This window comes from Pyxicephalus adspersus, chromosome 11 (genome assembly GCF_032062135.1).
Source record: "Pyxicephalus adspersus chromosome 11, UCB_Pads_2.0, whole genome shotgun sequence".
In the NCBI taxonomy this organism is placed as follows: domain Eukaryota; kingdom Metazoa; phylum Chordata; class Amphibia; order Anura; family Pyxicephalidae; genus Pyxicephalus; species Pyxicephalus adspersus.
The window spans coordinates 42,723,529-42,747,832 of NC_092868.1; the positions used below are offsets into that span (position 1 = coordinate 42,723,529).

Here is a 24,304-nt window from a genome sequence, read left to right on the forward strand (position 1 = left end):
TGTTTGCATACCTTAGTGAGCCTTGGTACTATGAGGCAGAACCCTTTGCTCCTGGTGGAGACACCAGTCAAGCAGTGTTCCTTGTGAAAGGCCACAATTCAAGCAAATCAGCCAACACCTACAGACATCGATTTGCAATGAAGCAGCTGGAAAACCAATGCTGGCATCACATTAGCCAATATCTGACATTATGAGATGGGCAGTGGACATTTTCTTCTACCATCTGGTTAAGGTGGGGGGCATGGCAAGGTGGAAGGAAAGTAACCCCCCTCTGTTATTCAGTCAGCCTAAGAAAGGAGTTAGGAACAGTTTACATGTGTCCCCTTTTCATTAAGCATATCTCCCTCCTATTCTCCGATCACTAGCGCAACTGCTGTGTTGTAATAAAAACAGACAGGAAAATAAAGTACAAAATCCAATACTTTAATGAAAGAAAAAGAAATACAGCTTGGATATACCAATAAAACTGATATGGCCTGGCTGTGTCTTGTTCATCAGTTTAACAAGCAGAATGACATATCTTTGCATTCTTTCAGCCATCAAATATCCTGAGTACAATGTGTAGTTCCATTAATAAAGACATAAAACATATGCAATATGAAATGTCTTGTGGCTGCTCGTGTCCGGCACGGGCCTCTGAAGATAAAAAACAAAAGTACAGAACAGTCGAGTACGTTTCTTGTTTTTGTAGAACACCTTCCACAAATATTGACTTGATCATGTTAGCATGTGTCTATTTACAAATGCCCAAAATCAATTTAAGGCTGTATGATCTGGGAGGAAAAGGTCGGGCTAACAAGCAAGACCTAATATAGGTCAAAATTGTACTTACATGAAATAAACCCATAAAAGATTGCGCTGTTGTAATAAAGTCCATAAGATTTGATAAGGCAGTGTCCAAAAGGTATGAAGTGAAGTATCCCACAGAAGCCTGCTTTTCGCTTTTAGTATGAAAAAAAACTGTCAGGATGCTGTGGGTTACTGCACTTTCCATATTAAAGGGTAAATGCACACAAACATTTTGGCATGTTGTTAAAGGGTTTAATAACAAGCCATTCAATTGCCAGTGTACCCTGGGGATAAGAATTCATATAAGGTAAGGGGGAAGAGAAAAAAAAAAAAAAAAAAAAAAAAAAAAAAAAAAAACACACCCTAAGATAGACTGGACATAAAATTGGTGGCTGGTGATTAAACTCTATTATAATCAGAATGCCAGTGGCGAAATGACCCTTTAATTATAATACACCCATGTTAAGTCAACAAACATGGCCATACTACACAATATTTCATTCATGAAGACCAAAATGAACATCATAGTATTTTCCTCTTATAACTCAATGTAAAATATAATAATAGGTAGGCAGTCCACTTTTCCATTTTTTTTTCCCTACTGGTCATATTTTCTGGCACTGAACAGTGTTTAAATGATTTAAAGCTTTTTGAGGTAAAAAAGGATCATCTTCGATGATGGCTGTGCCCAGGGTAATCTCTGTCATAGCTTCGGTGGCTCACCCTTTCATAAGAGCGGGAACGTTCCCTTCGCCGCTCACGGTAGTAGCGGCTTTTCTTGTATTTTCGAGCATCAGGACTTTCCCGTGATCGGCTGTAGGAAGGAGAAGAGCTTCTGCTACGAGATCTTCTCTTGTGTCCGGTGTATTTGTAGTCTGCGCTTTTTCCATACACCTGTCCTGAAGAGCTTTTGTGAGAGCCACATTTGTGTTTGCGTGGAGGGGAATCACTGCGGCTTCGGGAATGACTACGGGACTTCGACCCACTTGATGCAGAGTAGCTTGGACTTTTCCTACAGTAAAGTTTAAGAGGCTATATTAAAACATCTGGTTTAATAAGCAACTTACTACAGTAAATTAGATGGCCTAATCTACTGATTCAGGGCGATGCCATCACAGTGTACATACTTTCCCTGCTACAGGAGAGACTCTTCCTTATCCTAATTTGTTCATGCCCAGACACTGTCATGTCTGAACAATTCTTCCCTTTAACTAGGAGTATAATACCCTCCTAGACATTATAATATATATATATATGCTTATTTGCTGTGTTTTTAGTTTGTGAATTACTTTACTGGTATTGTATCTTTAAATTGCTAGAATTTAAACTCCTTGCCAGGAAAATTCAATTTCCCACCACTGCCTCCTAACTCCTTACAGTTATATTCTTTTCCTGAAGTGTTTTACTTTTGTGTTCCCCCAGCGTATTCACCCCTTCACACTTTCCTACATAACCTTTTAATACAATAAAGGGGTGTAGAAGCAAAGAGTGACCACTCATCGTTTTTACAGGAAGTAAACTAAATATAAAATTATATAGGAAGATTTGGTCTAAGGACAGTGTCTCTAAGAATTAAACTTAGAAAAGTAGAAAAAACATGATTGTCATATTTATACCTAACACTACATTCTTCTCTGTAGACCAAATTTTAACATTACATTGCAACGTACCTCCTTTTTGGAGAGACAGATCGAGATTGGGATCGGGAATAACTCTTATCTCTGCTTCCACTGCCACTTCTACTGTCCCTTCCTTTAACGACCCTTGAAAAAAAATAAGAAAAAGCACTTTATGATAAGCTTTAGAATGACAGACCCTTTCAATCTGATCCTGGCCACCCACCAACAGGGCAGCACTGTATACAAAAGATTTTTTTTCCCCAAACTATCTTTATCCCCCTTTACCTAACAGTATAAAATTGAAAAGACTAAAGCAAATTGGCACATTCTGCTAAACAGCACATACATGTATGTTTTGGATATGCTCTATAAGTCCTCATTACATAACAAAATACTAATTTCAAGACCTCCGACAGAGTGGTATACACAATTGCCCAAAAACTTACCCATTTACAGGACTTCCTGAACTGGACTTTTTTGATCCACCATCAGCTTTCCTTTTGGAATTTTTCGTTGCATGTACAGCAACAGGTGAAACCTTGTTACCTTTTCCATCTTTTGGAGATTCTGCAAGACACACAGTTGTTATCTTTCCTAAGCATAACAGAAATCTATCCAAGGCAAAAAGGATGTCACAATACCTACCAGTTTTTAAACGTGGAGAGAATTCAGGACCATTATCTAGCCTTGGAGTTCCATCAGGTAGCAATCCTTTCGCCTTGGCCTTTGCTTCCTCAATCTGCAGCTTGAGTTTCTCCACTTTACTTTCTAGAGCATTCAAGTCAGGCTAAATATGGAGAGAAAAAGAACTTTAAAAAGCTGCACAGTCAGACCATATACACCACTAAACATAAGAACATATAAGTACCTTTTTGCGACTATACAATTTCAAAATCTGAGCACAAACGGCTTGAATTTCTTCTTCCGTAGCACCAAAAAGAAGGAACCAGTGTGGACGATTTGGGAGACTAATCTATAGAGAGAACAGAGGTAAAGCTTTGGGATCGTAGCACTCAACATGAAAGAAATAAAAAGACATTAACGATAATACTGACCTCCAGTGTCCTGGCAGCCAAATAAATACAAGCACAAGCGATTGTCTCAGGGTTGAATCTCACAAAAACATCTGTGCGTAGACTGTCATTCATGTAGTTCCTAAAATGACAAAAAAAAGAAGAATTGCATACTTTATGATCATGTTCAATCTATACTCATGTATTGCCAATAAACGAGCATATGTCTGAGTGCCCAGTTTCAAATAAGGGGAGCACAGATTTGAACCATGAAGGATGGAGAGCCTATTATTATCTAAGTGTATTCATGCATTTATAGCTTTGTTAATATTAAGTTACAGCATTGCTTTTAGAACCAGAAAAACTTCTTATGAATGTCCAAACGGTGGTCCACATTCTATAGGTAAAACCATCCATTGGAAAACATTGGTCACGTAGAAGTATCAGTTATCCACTTGTGACAGGAACTGAAAGGATGTCCATTTTTGGCTTGTTTTCATATTGTCCAGGGAAAAGCAATATGAGGACATGCTGCAAAATACTGTGAAAGATCTATACAGGTTAGCACAAGGCTTAAAGCAGAACTTACATGAGGCTATGGACATTAAAAAATGCTGGCATTCTTATCAAGCATTAAAAGGCATTAATTTAAACTAGTCCTCTGAAACCTGTGTCGCTACATACACACTGGATCCTCAAAGTCTTGCCCCATTTTCCAGTTATCCCACTTAAGTGTTTACAATCAAGACCTGCAGGCTACCAGACAACTGCTCGAGCTGAGCAGCTGAGATAAAAGTAAAATTTTTTGCAAGAAACTTTGAGGATGACCAACTTTGCAACTACAAAGGTTAGCAAAGGCTTGTTTTAAAGGATATAAAAAAAAAAAAAAAAAAAAAAAAAAAAAAAAAAGAACGTTCATAGCTTGACAAAAGTTTCATGTTAAGGAAAAAAAAAAAAAAGTACTGAGAGCACTTTATGACACAACAGACTGGATCCGAGTTCTTTAAAGAGATGTAGGTAGTGTCTCCGTACAAGTTTCCTTTAAAACGAGCCCTTAAACATAGATAAGCATTTTAAAATAAATTTGTTGTGTCCAAAATAAAAACTGATACAGTAGAAACTACAAAACTGAAGGGTAAATATTTATATGTCAAATCTAACACATTAAGTGTATTGCACATAACTATGCAAATGGCACCTGGAATAAAGATACTTAATGCTTACAATACATGTATTAACTGCACGAGTAAACAAAATTACTACAAAATAATTTCATGGCAGTGGCCCTTTAAGTTCTAGCCAAAGTAAGAAAGCCATTTCAGATAAGGGATGGCATTAATGGCTTGAATCTTTCTGGGGGACTGCAGAAGAACATCTCTTCACTAAAGTTTCCACCCATGCCCTTCCTCACTTGCTTTATTCACAATGAAAAAGAATAGGTGGCCTTAGGAAGCTAGTATATTAATCTCACTCGCCATGGGTAATTTAACCCACTAGCAGGCCCAAATTTTGAGTGACAAATTCTTTAATTTAAAGTCATAAGTAATCAGACTAGCTACTAAACAGAATTATAAAATATTGTGAATCTATGATTAGATAAACATCTTAAAGTTACATATAAAGAACAAAGCAATGTACATTTAGTTGTGAGAACAAGCATGAAGAGAAAAAACCATGAAAGGTGAGACCCGGCAATCCACGGTAGATATACCACCTGACCAGAGGCAGCCTTCTTTCTGGGGAACCTGCTTGGGACTGACTGAAGACGGCAGCTATCCCTGCACCAAAGCGCTTGGACAGCAGAGGAGAAGTCTTAGTCACTTACCCTCAGAGGCTAGCCTTTGATCAAAAGAGTACAGAAAACACAAAGTTAAAACAGGCTCTCCATCCATTTAGCACAAAAGTACCAGACAGTTCAATCAAATACTACCCACCACCCTCCTTTTACATTTTCACAAATACCATCAATAAAACATTTACATGACACATTAGCAATATTAAAGACCATCGGGAACAAAGTTTTGGATGTTTAATGACATGAAGACGTCTTGATATTGAACTATTTAATTTTACCCATTCTCATCAAAGTAATTGTGGGAACCCAACCCCTGACCATTTTGCACTTTACTCTTCCGAAATTCCTAGTTGGTAGGCGAGTGACACCACATCTCGGCTTAGACAGACACCAGGTATTTTGGTAACGACTGCAGTAGAATACAAAGTGGTCGGTGGGGCTTTACACAGATATTGTCAGTTTCTCCCAAGCAAGAACTTTTTGTCTATAAAAGTAAACCAAATGCAGCATTCACATCCAAGGACTTCATGACAAAATTTACCCTAAACCAGCTCAGCTTTGGATAAACTGCATTTTACAATATTTTATCTGGTCTAAAAATTCACTAAAAAGTCAGATATTTGTGCATTCCAGAACTTTTTTTTTTTTGCCCAGGTCTAAAATTTCTATTTGTCCTTAGGGGCAAGTAGCTCCCGGTATCTGTAAAACGCTAGAGACATCAGGGGTATAAATTGCTAATGCTGGACAACAGTATTGTAAAAATTAAACACTTTGGGGTATACCACTTGCTATTCAAAAGCCATGAGGAGTCTTGAATAAGGTGCCAACACTGGCAGGGGCACACTTATTATCTTTCCCTGCTCTTCTCTCCAAATAAGGCAAAGCAGGAGCACTTCTCAATCTGATCTTCTAAGTCAACAGCTGCAATCAAGTGAACTGTTAAAGCCTCTGGGGCTGACAGGGTGTGCAAAGCGATGCTAAGCAACACCCTAGGTAACCCCCATGCCATGAACAGGGTGAACCATACAGCTTAACTTGTTTGATAATACATGAGAACAGATGACTCACCATGAAGTCTGGACAAGATGCTTACTGCGCTCACACTCCAATACTTGCAGATACATAACAATAATCTGTAAAACAAAAGAAGTTTAGAAGATAAGAAGGCTAACCTAGGAAGATGAACTCAATATTGACGAAGTCATAGAACATTTCATACTCACTTTGTGAGGGTGCTTAACATGGACACAAAAACCCAATTCCTTCAGGACTCGCCTTTCGGCTTTAATAATTTGGTTCTTCAAGTTCACATAATCCTGATCCAATACCATTGGTGAGGGTTTCCTAAAGAATTAAAATTTTCACAGTGTGAAGGGGTGAATACGCTGGGGGAACACAAAAGTAAAACACTTTAGGAAAAGAATATAACTGTAAGGAGTTAGGAGACAGTGGTAGGGAAGTGAATTTTCCTGGCAAGGAATTTAAATTCTAGTAATTAAAAAGATACAGTGAAAGTAAAGTAGTTCACAAACTAAAACACAGCAAATAAGCATTTAATGCTTAAGGGTTCTGTGGTTCTAGCTGCAACTTGCATGGCCCTGAATTGGTAGAATAAAGCCATCTAATTTACTGTAGTAAGTTGCTTATTAAACCAGAAGCAGTGTGTTTTAATATATTCCTCTTGAACTTTATTGTAGGAAAAGTTCAAGCTACTCTGCATTTTCAAGTCTTTTTTTTAAATTTTAGACAGCCTAACACTAGTATGAATGGTGACACTGACAGAACAAGCATGGAGTAACATTTACAAAAACATTTGTTTTGCAGATTGTTTCCTCTTACTTCAGTGAAAGACCTGAAGAAAGTACATTGGATGGCACAGTAGAACAAGCATATCATTAGGTTGTTTTAACCCATTATCCCGTATCTAATAATACTGCTAACAAACATTGCAAAGCAATTGAATGTTTTTTGTTTATACTCTCCAATGTTAAAAGAAAACTTTAATGCCTAGTCAACAATTGGTTTTATTTATATAATGAAATCAAGAATACTTTTGTCTGTGCCATTTATTTCACCGTCCTTTCCAGTGTGCACAATTGCTCAAGTTGTGGAGGCTGCCTCGGTTAAAGCAACATATACCATTCTACACGGATCTGGGTCTACACGGACGTTTTTCAAAACGCAATGTAAACATTCCTACTACATTTATTTGCATTTTTGTTAGCATTTTGCAGCTTGCCTTTAAAACGCTGAAAAATGTGCATGCCGCGCTTTTCACTTGTTTACGTTTCAAGCATTTATACACGCAGGAAAATGCCTTCATTAAAATTAGATAGATAATGCTCATAAATGAGCCTCAAGGAAACGGTATAGATTAGCTCATTGGGATGCATGGGAATTTCAAACTTGGGCTTTTAAAGCCTCAGGTTAAACGCTGGGGAAAACGTCCAGGTAAATTAAGACTTAAGTGTTTGAATAGGGTCTTGTTAGGTTCACTGATAATATGCAGGACTATAGGCTATACCCAGACCCATGCGACAAAAAGTATATATCAAGAGACGGATTTTAACAGTTTCTCAAGTACATCAATCTGATGGAAAACTTACCGTTTCTCTCTCAACTGTCGAAGTCTGTGAAACACATTAATCACATCCCTGATGCGCCTTGGTGCCTCCTCAATTTTGGATGCCAAGTGGATACAGGCCATTGAGACGTGCTAAACACAAAAAAAAATTTATTGAAGCATTTAACCAAGCCACTGAACTTTTGCCTATAAAAGAAATAAAAAAAAAAAGTAAACACTCAGACCAAGATAAATATGAAAAGTAAAAGATATGAAGCAAGATTTGTTTTGAGATTTGTTTTCCTTACCTCCATGGAATGCTTTACAAAGGATTTACTGTAGAAAAAACGCTGCAACAATACTTGTCCTGTAGCCATTGCCACCTGATAAAAGATTAAAAAAATTAATTTTTTTCTCAGAAAAACTCTTTACAGGAAATGTTTAAAGAAGTAAATGACATTCACTGGTATATCCAATATACAGTCACCAGGATGAATTACTTGCAGTCAATGTCACTTTCACAAATTATTAAACATGCTCTTTAGAGTTAAAGTTTGACAAAATGGTAATAATTACATTCATGTTTTTAGACACTAAAAATCTGAGGATTAGGGACATTTACCCTGATAGATGACAGCTGTAATGCTGATTTTTTTTGCAGAAATCCTATCAAATGCTCTTGGATACTTACACCTCTCAGCCCTGGAAAAATGCTGCTTGTTTTTTCAAAGATCAGAAGCCCAAGTAACTCTTGCTATCAAATATAACTCAAACTAGAGTTTAATGCTATACACTTCAAGCAAATACTACTTTTTCAAAGTGCAAGCTACAGTAAAATATATACAGTTGACAGAAAACAGTGTCTACGTGAAGTAATTAAGTTGAGCAATTAGCACTCAAAAAGCAGCAGTCACATGTCAACCGGTTTTCCAAGGCAAAGAGGAAACCAAGGAGTGGGATGGACGAATGTATCAGTACTGGGAATGTGAAGAACTGTATGTTCCTGTTGAGCAGGGCAGCATTGGTTTCCCAGAAACAGACAAAAGAGCAGCTGCTTGAGCGATTACATCATGTCCCATGTTTAGCTGTTGCTACCTCCCACTAGTAGTATAGCAGCCGGCTTCAACCATTTCCTGAATGGTGTTACACAACTAGAAGAGTGTTAAGCAATTAAGCATTATTGTGGATACATTATTAAACAGAATTTATATAGTGCCAACATACTACACAGTGCTTTACATTAAATAGGGGTTGAAGGGACATCCATATCTAGGCAGCACACAGACCAGTCACATCAATATGCTTCAGGTGTCAATGTAGCAAAAAAAAAAAAAAAAAAAGTTGCATCACTAAGTTGAAAAACACCTTAAAACAACAGGGTATACTCAAAATATGGAGCATCCACCTCTACCACCAACGCATCGCTGGCTATCACCAGTAAATCAGCACGAGGTTGCAGTCAAAAAACACAAGATCTTCACTCTAAATCAACTGCCTATGACCGCTCAATTTTATACTAGTGTTTACAAAACAACAACATGGTCTAAATCCTTAAGCAGATCAGACAATGCATAATGAAAGTTGTATTCTACAAAATACACTTTTAAGTGTAAAATAAGTTAGCATGATTACACACACCACAAACAATAACTCAGATATGAAGTTATTAGCTAAAAATCAGCTTGTGTACAGCCAGGATGACAAACATGTTTACAGGAGATGGTTCAGACATGGAAGATTATTATGTCTGGCTGTTCTAAGCCTGATTCCACTTGTCCTTAATCCTTTGGTTACCAACACCGGGCCATGCAGCTCCACATTTTGAACAGTCACAAGTCAGCTAACAAATGCATGAAAATACAATAATATGCAAGTGTGTGAAAAACTAACAACTTGATTTCAGTGTACTTGGACCAAAGCAAGCCTCCCCACCTCTCCAGATATTCTAGGTGCTTATTTATGGAAAGCGCTATTGCTAGACATGAGAAATTGGGGCCAATGGTTCTAAAGGAAAATAAGTCACAAGAAATTTAAGACAGATTTTAGGTTTTGAAGTGTTATGATGATGTTCCAGAAGATGATCACATGACTGTATTTGAATAAATGTTGATTGAATATCATAGGAAATGCGTGAAGATTTCAGGGTTTGGAGTGATGATGACATTACTAGATAAATCCTTTTCCAACATTAAATCTGTAAGGCCACATATGTGAGATATAAAAGATAATAAAATGACTGCCACAACAGTGGCATTATAGATAAAGCTTAGATTTGTACTAACCTAACTATAAAGGATCCAGCCTCACAAAAACTTCAGCTGATCCAGAGAAACTTCCATTCATTCCTATGATAGGTCAAACCTTGCATGCTAAACAGATGGCCTGGACATAGGAATGAATGGGATTTCCTCAGTGCAGGTGCAGAGCCCAGGCAGAAAACAAAGCAGCTGCTGTTCACCGCCCCATAGACAACAGCAAGGCAGAAGTGTGAAATCGAACAATTTATATCCAGTACAAGATTATTACATAGCGAGGATTGTGTTTTCTAGCCAACTTGCATAGAAAAAAGCAAAGTGAATGTACTGAAAATATTCTCAGTTTATTAATAAACAGGATACATATAGTGCCAACAAATTATGCAGTGTGTATATTAAGTAGGCGTTGCAAAAGACAGACATAAAGACACAGGAAGAGGACCCTGTCCCAAAGAGCTTCCAATCTAAGAGGTGGGGGAAGTAACACAATAGGAAAAGAGATATGTAGTGACGGTTTCAAAAGAAAGATGGGTAAGCAAGTTTGAAAAAAATGGGTTTTGAGTGCTCTTTTAAATGAGCAGAAAGTGGGAGCAAGCTGAATAGTATGAGGAAGACCATTCCAGAGTGTTGGGCAGCTCTAGAAATGCGTGTGATGAGGTTATGAGTGAGGAAGTTAGTAATAGGTGATTGGAGAAGTGAAGAGAGTGGCTGGGGGAGTATTTTTTACCAGGTCAGAATGGCAAGTGGGACAAGAACTGTGGAGGGATTTGAAGGCAAAGCACAGGAACCTGAATTTGATTCTAAGGTGAAATGGGGTTGCAAATGACAGAATACAGACAGTGACACAGGAAGAGGACCCTGCCTCAAATAGCAAATTCTCAAGCAGATAAATACAACCACATCTAAGCACTGGCAAGCTGCAATATAGTTAAACGATCTTTTATAGCAGAAAAGTCTTCCAATGCAGGTGACAACTCATTACAGCTATTTAAAAAACGTATTTCATAAGAAGAAATTCATCCAATAGGACAAGAATACCTTAACAAGTATTCTGATTCTTCTGTAACCTATACAAAATAATATATTGACCATATATGTGAACCTTGTAAACTCTCACCTAAAGCCTTAAAAATAATACAGTTCTCCTAGATTGTAAGCTCTTTGGGGCAGGGTCCTCTCTTCCTCCTGTGTGCGCTGCATTTGTGCTATATAAATCCTGTTTAACAATAATAATATAGTGACCAGCACGAATCCAATAATGGGATAATTTATAATCAACATTTCTACCATAGAAATGAATGGAGATGAAAGTAGACAATGGCTGAGTTTAGTACACAGGTAACTCCAATCACTGTAACCCAAGCATTTTCCAACCAATCACATCGAGTCTCATTAGACCGCTCGATTCCCATTGGTCGCCCATAACCTTTGAAATTTTTACCATGTAATGATTCAATATAGAAGAATTAAAATGAGAAGTAATGAATATAAATCCTCCAGTGAGATGGGATCATCTATGGATCTTTTCAAAAGCAATCTTGGAGAATAGGAATCCGCCGTTCCGAGTTACTCTAGGTCAGGCTTCCACCCAGTGAAGGCCGCAGCCTTCATTTTAGTAAAAAACATGTTTCCCTTCTTCACCGAAGCCTAATAAATGTGTCCGGAAAACTCCCCTCTCCTTCCCGACCACCACCGGCACGGAGCGTCCTTACCTGAGGAAGCTTGAGTAGAATGCCGGCTGACTGAACGAGCTCGCACCCGACACAGCGCAAGTCGGTCTCGGTCTCCTCGTCCAGGCCGTCCAAAGCTGAGGGTGTGAGGGTACATTTTTCCTCAGGGATGAGACAATTCTCCAAAGTGATTAGAACCCCGGAGTACAGCTTGTCTCCGATAAGAATCCCTTCATTAGAAGCAGCCGCCATCTTCTATTCCTCTTCGAGTCTCCGGCACAAGAGGCGCACACACTTCTCTTCACACCACAGGCCCACCTACCACGTGATACGTCACTGCAAGACCGGGCTCCCCTCGACGCTAATTGGACACAAACTCTGTCAATCAAGAAGAAGCGTACGTCATCCAATACAAGTTAACGGGCATGTTGACCCCGCCTATTTCCGGACGGATTACTCAAATCTGGAATTTCTGATAAACAGCCGTGACGTGAGCTACCCAGAATGTACCGCGGGCTGATGAGCCTGTGACGTCATTGGGTGGCGTGAACAATTATTATTATTATTATTATTATTTATTATTAAACAGGATTTATATAGCGCCAACATATTACGCAGCGCTGTACATTAAATAGGGATTGCAAATGACTAATACAGACAGTGATACAGGAGGAGAGGACCCTGCCCCGAAGAGCTTACAATCTAGTAGGTGGGGAAATTTCACACAAAAGGATGGGAGACAATGTTATGACAACGTAGAAATCTGCACATGAAAGAGACAAATAAATATGTCAATAAAGCTGATCAATAAAGTTTTGTTTTACAAATGTGCAACCCCCCTGCAGAGTTATAGAAGACATTCAGTCTGTTTATTTATGTGTGTATTCCACTAACCTGACTCTCTCCTCTACAGTCTATTATGAATGCTGCAGCCAGACTCATTCATCCTTCTCACCGCTCCTCTTCCGCTACCTCTCTCTGTAGTTCTCTCCATTGGCTTCCATTTCACCTGAGAATCAAATTCACGTTCCTGTGCTTTGCCTTCAAATCCCTCCACAGTTCTTGTCCCACTTATATTTCTGTCCTGGTAAAAAAATACTCCCCCAGCCGCTCTCTCTGCTCCTCCAATGACCTACTAATGACTTCCTCACTCATAACCTCATCACCCGCACGGATACAAGACTTCTCTAGAGCTGCTCCAACTCTCTGGAATGGTCTTCCTCGTCCTATTCGGCTTGCTCCTACTTTCTGCTCATTTAAAAGAGCACTCAAAACCCATTTTTTCAAACTTGCCTACCCATCTTCTTCTGTCTTTTGAAGCCATCACTGCTTCCCACCACTACATATCGCCCATCCTATTGTGTGTGAAATTCCCCCACCTACTAGATTGTAAGCTCTTCGGGGCAGGGTCCTCTCCTCCTGTATCACTGTATTAGTCTGTCATTTGCAACACCTATTTAGTAATACATAGTAATATGTTGGCGCTATATACATCTTTTTCAATAATAATAATATTGCAATAGATTTACATTGCTATGGTGCACTGGGGGTGCAAAGTTATGTTTTACCCCCCAATGTTTATTTTAGCCTGGACGCACCTGGCAGAAGTCATTGATTGCACCCGCATAATTGTAAGCTCTTTGGGACAGGGTCCTCTCCTCCTCCTGTGTCACTGTCTGTATATGTCTGTCATTTACTACCCCTATTTAATATACAGCGCTGCGTAAAATGGTGGCACTAAATAAATCCTGTTAATAATTATATAAATTAATAATAATATAAATTATTAGTAATAATATTAATAAATGAAACCTGCAGTGCTGCCCAAAATCTCCAGCACCAGTCCAAGGCTTCCCTCACACGTTAGAAAGGATCTTCTATGACCCTTTCCAAGGACTGAAAGATGAAAAAACGAGCGCTGTAAATACAGCACCATTCTGCTCTATACAGAGGGAAGAGAACGACGGAGCGGCACCCTGCACTCTCTCCCCTTCACTTAAGAGCGTTCATCGTTTGTGGATCGACATCGGACTAGCGCTGTACACACACCAGATTTTTGTCCAATACTGGTCTTTTCTACGATCTGGTCCCGCGATGTCCCGAAACTCCTTTTCGTTCCGGCTTCTAAAGGAAGTGTCGGGCGCTGCTATCTTCATGTCATCTTCATGGCATGTCACCCGATCATGCACTGCACAGGTGAGATCGGGCAACGTAGCTCGCTGTAAAGGGAAAAAAAGCAGATCTCACTGCACTTGCGTGAGATCGACATCCCTTTTCATTCTGTGCATGTCTCAGACTAGGGCATGTGCAGAAGGAGCACCCAGAGCCTCCCAGGATGCGTGACGTAGGTATCCCAGGAGGCTCTGCGCTCCCATTCAGCCTCAGCGATCAAGACTGAAAGGGGAAGTGCTGCACCCTTTTTTCCCAAAAAAAAAAAAAAAAAGATGAGTTTCCCTTTACATATAAGGGTTGTCTATGCTTTCATGTAAAGTGAGAATGTTGAGTTTAGGTACACTTTAAAGCGGAACTAAAAATAAAAAAAAGTACACTTTCCTTTATTAACCGCATGTCCCTCAATGGTGCTGGTCCTTCCTATGATCTAGTCCCATGTTGGCCTGGAATTCCTCTTCATCCCGACACTTCCTGAAGTGCTGGGCGCTGCCATCTTCTTTCTCCGTCACCCGATCTCGCACTGCGCAGGTGCGAGTTCGGGTGATGTAGTCACTGTAAAGGGGAAGAGAAAAAAAAAAAAAAAAAAGACTATCCCACTGCACGAGTGAGATTGGCATCTCTTGTCCCTTCCTTGCATGTATGAGATCAGGGTATGTGCAGAAAAGAGCATCCAGGGCGTACCGGGATGCGTGACGTAGGTAACCCGGGAGGCTCTGTGTTCCCATTAAGTCTTATTCGCCGCGGCAATCAAGACCTAAAGGTGGTGCTGGGGTGTTGCACTTAAAAAAATAAATAAAAAAAAACAACAGCAACATTTTTATTTTATATAGAAGGGTTGTCCACCCTTCTATGTAAAGTAAAACTCTTAAGTTTGGGTACACTTTAATGCCAAAATAACACTAAATATAAGAAACACTGCCATATGGGTATAATAAAACCGTGCGGATAGCACCCAATAAATATGGAAGGGTCACATCCCATACATGTATAGATAAAGCATCCTTTAGCTTGTAAGCTTCTTTAGCCAGGGCCCTTTCCACCTCCTGTGTCATCCATTTATATCTGTCATTGGCAACCCTTATATAATGTACAGCGCTGAGTAATATGTTGGCGCTATATAACTATTGTTTATTAATAATTACTTGGTTGTTTACCATATAGGAAAAGTCATGTTTTTAACACAACAATCAGAAGCTTATCTCCTACTGTGGATACAAAGAAGTTATTCTCATATCAGGGACCTACAGGGTACATTTCTTGCCAGTTTAGGCTTCAGATGATTGAGTTAACCCTTTAGGTACCTTTAATTAGAAATTACGTGGCACTTTTATTAGAGGAAAAGTGGGATTGTGATACAGTTTTGCTGTAAAAAAAAAAAAACAAAACAAAAAAAAAATATATATTAAGAATAAAATGACAGTCATTTAAAACACACCAGTTGGTCTTTTAAGACATTTTATTATTAATCATAAAAAGATATAGATGCCCAAGTAACAAAACACTGTATGCCTTGCTTTGACATGCAATGTACTTGTTAGGCAAGTGGTTCACTGCAGATAAGGTACCCCACATTAGTTGAGCGAATCAGTTGTTACAAAGTTGATTTCACACATATACAGGTGTTTCCTGTACACCAGCAATCGCACTGTGCATTTAACCGATTCATTTTGATATTCTGGGTCAGAAAAGCTGTAACAAAAAAACAGGTTCCTGCAAGCTCTTGTTGTCCATGTACCAGTATGAAAGAAAAAACATCTCTGCAGCAGATCTGTAAAGTTTATAAGGAAAATGTCTTATCCTGAACTAGCGATAATGGACCACACGTGAAAATATTCCTTCTGGTTCCTTTCCATCTCCAAGGGCAGACACCAAACCTTCTTCACCTCTTCTTTTGGCCAGCGCTGCGAGTGACTTGAATGTCTTGGGTTCATATATGGCCATATCAGACATAACCTTGCGGTTCAAAGCTACCTGACACTGAAACAAGGGAAAAGAAAAAGTGACGAACGGTTATAAAAATTTAAACAGATACAGTTAGGTCTGTTTTATCAAACAATCATTATGGTGTGGTTTTCATTTAACCATATAACCTGCAGAAGAAAAGTATACCCAGGCAGGCTATTATTATTAAACAGTATTTATATAGCGCCAACATATTACGCAGCGCTGTACATTAAATAGGGGTTGCAAATGACAGACAGATTCAGTGACACAGGAAGAGGAGAGGACCTTGCCCAGAAGAGCTTATAATCCAAGACGTGGGGAAGCAGCACACAAAATAGGAAGGGCCTAGAAGCCATTTTAGGAAGGTTCCTAATTTATAAATAATGCAATATTTCTATGAATATTTTGTTTGTGTCCTGTCTGTTTAAACCTGTTTATTAAACTTTTTCAGAAAAAGGTACTTGCAGAACCAAACAAAAGAATCTTCTACTGTTTTCAGCTGGCAGTAAATATTTGCAAGTGGAAATGTTGCTGTGATAATTTTTCTTAAAGGCTAAACCCAAGAACAAAAATGTAATATATTGCAGGGTATGAGTCCGTGGATGTGGTGGCTATATTCTTTAAATTTTTCAGACTGATAAAATTTTCAGCACGTGCAGAGTACCTATTAATTTTGATATTTACTGTAAAAAACAAATATATCGAACAATGTTGTCTGCTGTTAACTACAAATCCTATCACTCGTATATAATGGAAGTGAAATTAGAAGACATGGTTAGCCCAGCCTGGGTAACAACCATGGCTTACCATTTAGAGTTTCAACACAATAGATGCCACTAATGTATAATAGGGATGTGGCATCACTTGACCCTTTAGGGAGCAAGAATAATGAAGCATTTATCAAGATGAGCACTGTGGTTGTTTCTAAAGAAAAAAGAACTTTAAATATCTAAGTATATTTAAACTTAAAAAAAAGTTATATTAACTCCCTTTTGTTCCAAAAGCATTTTAAAAAACATTTATTTTAAATCCAGATTTCCCAGAATGTCCATGCCTTAAACTGTGCTTCTATCAAGCAACATGTATTTATTGTACCCTCTGAAAATGTAGCTAGAAACAGGAAATTAATTCAGCCTTTACAACATAGAACATAAAAGTTCCAAGATATTTTATTTTTGTTCTTGAGTTTAGATGTCTTTTATTACTAAATGGCATTACAGAGTCTGTTTACAGAAGGTAATTTTTTCTGAAAAGAACTGACATCTTTGATCAGTTTTAGGATATCCAAGAATGAAATACTTACTTTTACCAAGTTACCCACAAAGTTGTGGTACTTCATGCCATGTTCCTGAAGGGCTCCAGTGAGTCGAGTTATCCACAGCTGAAAGAATTTTAAACAATGGTTAGTAAGCAATTAAAGCAACATGCATTGTTCACTGCATACGGCACAAGCAATAGAATTAATAGAAAAATAGGGCCCCTTTTATTAAGTGGTATTGCTGCAGTTTTCTATATAAAGCTGATTCACCAAAGAAAGCCTTGTGCATTTATAAACAGTAAGAATCGTGCTTATAACTTCAAATGGTTCCAGACTCTAAAGCAAGTGGGATTATTTTGCAAACGGTAGAAATCAAAAGGAAAACAGGGTCATGCAACCTATCAATATCAGCAAAATCTCGATACCATGCTGCAGATTCTGTATGTAACAGATTGACAGTAAAACGCAGAGTACAGTGGAGAGGGGATAGACTTTAATGCTTTCCATAATAAATTGACTCCTAAGGGGAGATGGAGAATATCTAGAGCAGTGTTTCTCAACCTTTTTACCATAAGGGGTGCTTGAAATATACTTTTAGGTCAGGGAATCCCTGGATCTAATTACTATATCAACAGCTCAGCGAATATTAGCATGATAGTCAGTAGGAAGAATGTCACTCTTACAGATCACAACAAGATCATTGGGTTAGTTAAACGGACCTGACAATGACAAATTGCTCATTGCTTAAGGAAACACTGATCTAGAAGACTGTATACAAAATCTAAATTATAATTATTCACTGTGGAGATGTAAAAAAAAAAAAAATAATGTACAATCTTAAAATTCAAATTAGTTAATAAAATTTAGTTTAGTTATAATCAACCCAGGAGGCCCCTGTCGTACACAGTTATCAAATCTGAAGAGGATGATACAATCACAATGGACAGCGTCTTTCTATGTAATCAGTGAGGACTCCATGAAATGACATGGGGATCCCTCACCCTGATGCAAGCTGGCTCATAGGAAGACATAAAAATACTATGAAATGCCAAATCCAGTTTGCAAACCAATTAGTCGGCTTCCTAAAGAGTGTAATGGGGCATATCATATAAATTTCAAATGTTTGATACATTTAAATTGTCATGAATAAAGGAAAGGACCCAGCTACGTTTCTCCAGTATATCAGAGCAGTGGAGATACATCAAGCAGTGCAGCCAGCCAGAGGGTATCAGGACCCATCCAACCATCATGGATGATCATTAACCTTCAAATCAGCCGCATACACACGTGCAATAATAGTCGTTGAAAAGGATCTTTCACAATCCTTTCCAACCACTATAACTGCACGATGCATGACTGAGTGCTGTACATACAGCATTGGTATGCTCTATGCAGAGGAGAGAGGGAGAATGACAGAGCAGCACCCTGCTGCGCTCTCTTCCCCTTCCCTTGCATTAGGATTGTTAGTCGTCCATTGTCCGGGGATCCGGCACGACGGTAGTTCGGATGATAGCGCTGTACACACTCCAAATTCTCGCCTGGTATCGGCCCTGAGCGAGAACCGTTGGACGTGTGTACGTAGCTTTAGGCTAATTAAGTTAATTGTCATTGGAAAGGATCTTTCAAGACAAAGACTGCACGATACATGAATGAGTGCTGTACATACAGTGCCATTCTGCTCTATGGTGAGGGGAGGGGGAGAACGACGGATCGGCAGCCCGCTGTGCTCCCTTCACTTTCATTATGATCGTTCGTTGTCTGCGGATCCGCCAGGACAGTCGTTCGGACAATGGGCACTGTACACGTGCAAGATTCACGTCCGATATCAGCCCTGAGCCGATTATCGGATGAGAACCATTGCATGTGTGTACCTAGCCTTTCTCCTTATCAGACGTATCTCACTCAATCTATTTCCCTCTCTGGATTGATCCCAAGTTTGACAGAGAACAGACGTTGTAGAGCATTTCTTTTGAGACATTTGCTCAATAATATTAATAATAATATTGTTCAATGGTTAATTCTGTTTGATTTACAATTAAATGTTTGTATAGTATAATATGTCCTGTGTTGTAAAGATGAAACAATAAAAGATGTACAATGTGTTTTTTAAAAAAGGATGTTTTGTGATGTAACTTGAGGCTTCAAAAGTCTTTTATGCTTATTTCGTGTTTAAATAAGTGGATGAATATTAGTAAGCCTGGGAAGGATTAGATGATACCGGACATCCCCCAAGCCCCCAGGCCAGGAAAAGCAGCAGACTCTACCTGTCTTGTATGTGCTAATGCACATTATAACTTGTGAATGGGTTTATTTACACAAGGTGTCTTCACAACTGGACCACCTCAGGCATGTAAAAACAGAGTTTCCTAAAACAGCTCTATTGCATTTAAATCTGGAGACTATTGTGAACCACCATCTTGTTCTTTTTTTCTGTTTCAATACATTTGTATTGGTATTTGTAAATAAATAAAGAAAGAGAAAATAACAAAAAGTGAACAGCAGCAAGGGTGAACTAAGATAACCGAGATTGATTCACTACCTATAACAAATTCTTACAATAAGAGTGCAGTCCATAGAAGATGTGTAGTATCACAAATACCAAAGGAAAGTTTAAGGAATTGTGTAAAGTACAATAAATTCACTGGCCAGAGGTTCACATAAAATGGAATGTGATACTGAGTCTACAACTGTTCTCTAGCTTCAAGTGAGAGTGTAGGAGGGTTTAAATACACCTGCTAGCATAGAAAATAAAATGGAAAGGGAAAAAAGAAACAAAGAGGTAAAAGAGTCTGGTAGGGGGAGGGGGTAACATCCAACATTGAAATATTCATTGCCTAAGAAATTTAACTGTAACATGAACATTTCTTTTAAATAGACGTCAGGAATCGATCAAAGTCTATTGGCAAGTAGTATGAAATCCAAGGTTCCCAACACAGTATCATTTTGTATATCAGACAATTTTTTATTTTTAAGATATTTTGGCCCTGGTTTATTAAAGCTCTCCAAGATTGGAGAATGTAAACTATAAAATGTATTATATATATTATAAATATTTCACAGATAACAGTCATAATAAAGTAGTTCACTGCTGTATTAATGAAGACCACTGCGGAGTTGTCACTAATATGAAGCTCATCTGTGCTATTCTACAACCTATCATTTATACATCTTTGTAATCTGGATTATTCTTGGGTCATGAAAAAAATATTCATTTCATAGGATTATGATATTTTTGCTTAGTTTTCATATCATTTAATCAGGGTTATACAGTAAGATCACATTCTACATATCTAGAGAGTTTTGTGAGAGGTATTGTGCATCATCCCATGACGGCTTCACACACCTGTTTACACTCACCCAATTTATTTTACAGCTATATATCAAATTAAATTAACTGTTTGAGGTTTTTTTTTGGTTTTAAAACCATCAATTAAAGTTTATAAGCAGCAAATTTTGTAGCTTATACAAGTTGTTCCTGATTTTATCCTCATTATATCTGCAAGTACTTTAGAACTCATAGCCTTGTGATAAGAAACAATAGGTAAAACTTTGTGTTTTTAGTTTTAACTTTAACTGCTGGCAGCTACAGGTCAATAGGGTAGAGTGTCAGCTTCCTGGCCAGCAGGTCTTGTTCCCAAAAGCAGACTGCGCCTTCATATAGCTTCACAATGGCTGAGCTTAGGGAATGATGAAATGCTGTGTATGTTGTGTTTCAATTAACATAGACAAGAATCATACATCGGCATATTTACATTAGAGGAGTCGGGGTTGGTGGTAACATAAAATGAGGAGTCGAAGGTTTTTTTTAACCGACTCTGAGACTGCCTCTCCCTCTGCAGTGCGGTAGTTGTAGTAAAGTACAAGACTTATTGGACTGAATTACAAATAATCAATGATCATTTTTCATTTAGCAGTTTGCCTAAAGCTTAGTCATTGCTATATTTGTCTCAATATGCAGATGATTTAGAGATGGACGGGGAGGATTGTAAACTGAATGCAGCTGCCACATATTTGCAAATAGATACAAGCTAGACCAATTATTTTATTAACATTTACCGATCTCATGATGCGTGGCTTCATTTTTCTGGCTTTTGTTGAATACACAAATGCTCTGCGCACAGCTCGTATCGCCAAGCTATAACAGCGATTTTTTCGGCCTCGAAAGTGCTACAAAAGAGGAGAAATAAGGATAAAGATAATTTTCCATCATTAAAAAAATCTATTCCCCAGAAATAAAACAATTGCCGATTTAGATGCAATACTAATTCTCTTTCTTGTGGTGTCTTTCAAAGATTCTTTACTTTGTGGATGACAATCCTCTCCTGGGATGAATGACGGCCAGTGATATTAGGCATGGATCTGGCGTGATGATAGGCATGGATCTGCCCACCTGAGAGTACAATATCATAATAGCTTAGGCTCAGCATGTTGCAGCACTGAAATGTTATTTTTTAAGTGTCAGCGCCTATAGAAGCACAAATCATCTAGTACTGATGAAGGAGATCAGGAAGATTACCTGTGGCCATCCAGTATTTTTAACATGTGCAGGCTGGAAAGGGTGCAGTTGTTCTTTAATGAAACCTCCTAGATTGTAAGCTCTTCTGGGCAGGGTCCTCTCCTCCTGTGTCACTGCTGTCATTTGCAACCCCTATTTAATGTACAGCGCTGCATAATATGTTGTCGCAATATAAATCCTGTTTATTATTAATAATAATGAAAGCCTGTCAAAACTATGTCTACTCCTTCTGAATACTCACTCAACGGATACACATCTAATTAACAGCCAAGAGCTTGTACAGTCTGCAGGAATGCTGGGTTTATTGGTCCCTTCAGCCCAGCCTTTCTCAACCTTGAAATGACTTTCATGGCTGGGGAACCCCTAATAATAATTACATATACAGCTCATTAAAACTAAGACATGAACTAATAGTTGTATGATTAAGAAAAAAGGGAACACTTATAATATGTAACACCCTGGGCTGTTCTTTATGAAAATAATATTTTCAGTAATATTATTATTATATTATTATTATTAAAACAAAATACTAAAAATGAGTAGAAATGAAACACAGACAAGGAAAACTAATAATCATGGTGGGATAGTAATCCTTTATATTCATAGGAGGAAAATAATGAAGCAAATTGGTAGTCAATAAAGGGAGCTTAAACATTGGTGGTCAGTGGGAGGAATTCAAGGCTCCCAACACACTGGGGGGTCACCCACAGCTATTGCAAAATTGGTGAGCAGTGGGCGGAATTCAACTTACATCAGTGATCAGTGGGAACAATTTCCTCCCTAATAGATACCTGAAAAGTTAATAAATATTTGAGAGCAATTGCTCTTTGTTCATGGAACCCTAGTGAATAGTAGGTACCATAGGTATGCATAGCGGTCTTGTGCAGGTGGAGCACAGGTAGCTTTGAACTAAAACAAAAGAGAACATTGCTGATGTGCCCTGCAGGACACAGAACCATTATTCCCCATAAGGGTGGGTAGGATGGATGGACAATTGTCTGCATTGAGCACAATGCATAGCTTAGGGAGTCTGCACAAAGCAGACCATCAGCAATGCACACAGAAAAAAATGCAATGCTCATTATTATTAAACAGGATTTATATAGCATCAACATATTACGCAAATTACAAATACAGTGACACATGAGGAGGAGAGGACCCTGACCCAAAGAGCTTACAATTTAGGAGATGAATTCACCTTCAGATATAATGGAAGAGCAAATATAAAAATTAATAAAAAATGAAATCAAATCACAATCATCAGCAGCTGCCACTAAATCTACGTGCAGCCCAGCATGTCAGCCCTGATCTTCCCCAGGCATAATGATGGCTTGTATGCAGCAAGGAGGGAGAAGCATACATGGGGGTCACAGAGTACAGCTGTCATCTCTAACAGCACACCCTCGTTCCTCTGACTCACCCGAGCATGTTTGAGCACCTCCTGGACCTTCCAGTACCGCTCTGGACCCCGGTTCCGAATCCAACGTGACAAACTAAGGAACACCATGCTGTGCCCTCTACTGGATGCCCCCAGATACCCTCAACAAATATGGCGGCTGAGAGCCCTCTGACTTTGACACTCCTGGAACGTGCGTATGACGTCACGCTTCTATCGAGCTTTATTGACAAGGTTATTATAAGCATAACACATTCTGATTTCAAGCATATAGTTGTGGTTGTAGGGCTCTGTATAGCGCAGAATGGAAGACTGCTGGAAGCCTGAAGTGTAAAAGTATTGCTGGTAATACTGCTAAAATAATGTTTTATTGTATATTAATGCAATGTGCAGTAACACATGCAATGCTAAGCATGTCTAGTCTAATGACAGCTCCATAGCACTATTTAATGTACAGCACTGCATAATATGTAGGCGCTATATAAATCCTGTTTGTAAATTAATTATTATTATTAATAATAATATTATTATTAATAATAATAATAATAACCGCACTATTGCAATGCACCTACATGAAGTTTCAATGCCATATATTGCATGTACCATTGGCAAACCATTACCAGAAATTATGTCCCCTACAGCCCAGCCTTCCTCAACCTTGAAATGACATTCATGTCTTGGGAACCCCTAATAATAATAATTACATATACAGCCTAATAAAACCAACCATGAACTAATAGTTGTATTTGAAAGATTTGAATGGCCCCTATGCACAGAGAAATTTTGTATTGGCAATCATTTAAAGCAGAATTAAAGCTAAAAGTAAAAGACCATGAGCAGGAAGGGTCCTTAATTGCAGAAAGAAAAGGCAATGTCTCTTCTGCAAGAAAATTAACTTACCTGCTTGTTCACTTTTTATCTAAACTCTCCTCGCTCCAGCTTATGATTGGCCAGCCGTTACTCAATGGACTTCACCAGCCATTGTGTGAGCGAGGTTGGCAATCTGGGCACTGGCACATGGCCTTTACTCACATTTTAACTTTGTTGGTGCTGGGATGGGGTTGGCACATTGAGAGCATTGCAGTTGTGTTTACTTGGTGCCCAACACTCAGCATGGCACACAGGAGGCTGGCAGACTGCATGGGACCAGTGTGTTGGGCACAAGGGATGCAGGACAATAGCCTAATAATAATGATAACGCAGTGCTGTACATTAAATAAGGGGTTGCAAATGACAGACAGATACAAACAGTGACACAGGAAGAGGAGAGGACCCTGGCTTAAAGAGTTCACAATCTAAGAGGTTCCAATAAGG

General features: G+C 38.6%; 2 protein-coding genes across 4 annotated transcripts; both read right to left on the bottom strand.

Annotated features, from left to right (window-relative positions):
• Window positions 1-402: 402 nt before the first annotated feature.
• Window positions 403-11,999, bottom strand: CCNL2 (cyclin L2). Of its 3 annotated transcripts, none has more exons than XM_072426817.1 (11): window positions 11,747-11,999; window positions 8,088-8,162; window positions 7,823-7,932; window positions 6,440-6,560; window positions 6,285-6,349; window positions 3,464-3,563; window positions 3,277-3,381; window positions 3,054-3,195; window positions 2,855-2,975; window positions 2,460-2,552; window positions 403-1,801 (listed from the first exon to the last, which is right to left on the bottom strand). In XM_072426817.1, the coding sequence occupies exons 1-11, from the start codon at window positions 11,954-11,956 to the stop codon at window positions 1,456-1,458; spliced, it is 1,488 nt and encodes a 495-aa protein (XP_072282918.1). In that variant the 5' UTR covers window positions 11,957-11,999; the 3' UTR covers window positions 403-1,455. The 3 variants fall into 3 exon arrangements, with proteins under 3 accessions (XP_072282918.1, XP_072282920.1, XP_072282921.1); XM_072426819.1 differs by lacking the exon at window positions 11,747-11,999 and adding an exon at window positions 8,471-9,045; XM_072426820.1 differs by lacking the exons at window positions 6,285-6,349; window positions 6,440-6,560; window positions 7,823-7,932; window positions 8,088-8,162; window positions 11,747-11,999 and adding an exon at window positions 5,060-5,232.
• A 3,315-nt stretch (window positions 12,000-15,314) lies between these two features.
• MRPL20 (mitochondrial ribosomal protein L20) lies at window positions 15,315-23,166 on the bottom strand. Its single transcript, XM_072426326.1, has 4 exons — window positions 23,015-23,166; window positions 21,135-21,245; window positions 17,124-17,201; window positions 15,315-15,853 (listed from the first exon to the last, which is right to left on the bottom strand). The coding sequence occupies exons 1-4, from the start codon at window positions 23,099-23,101 to the stop codon at window positions 15,680-15,682; spliced, it is 450 nt and encodes a 149-aa protein (XP_072282427.1). The 5' UTR covers window positions 23,102-23,166; the 3' UTR covers window positions 15,315-15,679.
• Window positions 23,167-24,304: the final 1,138 nt, after the last annotated feature.

Coding starts and splice junctions, on each gene's coding strand:
- CCNL2 (XM_072426817.1), bottom strand. CDS start 11,956: ATGGCGGCTGCTTCTAATGAAGGGATTCTTATCGGAGACAAGCTGTAC. Junction 3,382..3,463: donor TGGCTGCCAGGACACTGGAG/GTCAGTATTATC, acceptor TTCTCTCTATAG/ATTAGTCTCCCAAATCGTCC. Junction 2,976..3,053: donor CTCTCCACGTTTAAAAACTG/GTAGGTATTGTG, acceptor TGTGTCTTGCAG/AATCTCCAAAAGATGGAAAA.
- MRPL20 (XM_072426326.1), bottom strand. CDS start 23,101: ATGGTGTTCCTTAGTTTGTCACGTTGGATTCGGAACCGGGGTCCAGAG. Junction 21,246..23,014: donor AGGTGCTCAAACATGCTCGG/GTGAGTCAGAGG, acceptor CCTCTTTTGTAG/CACTTTCGAGGCCGAAAAAA. Junction 15,854..17,123: donor TTGTGGGTAACTTGGTAAAA/GTAAGTATTTCA, acceptor CCCTTGTTTCAG/TGTCAGGTAGCTTTGAACCG.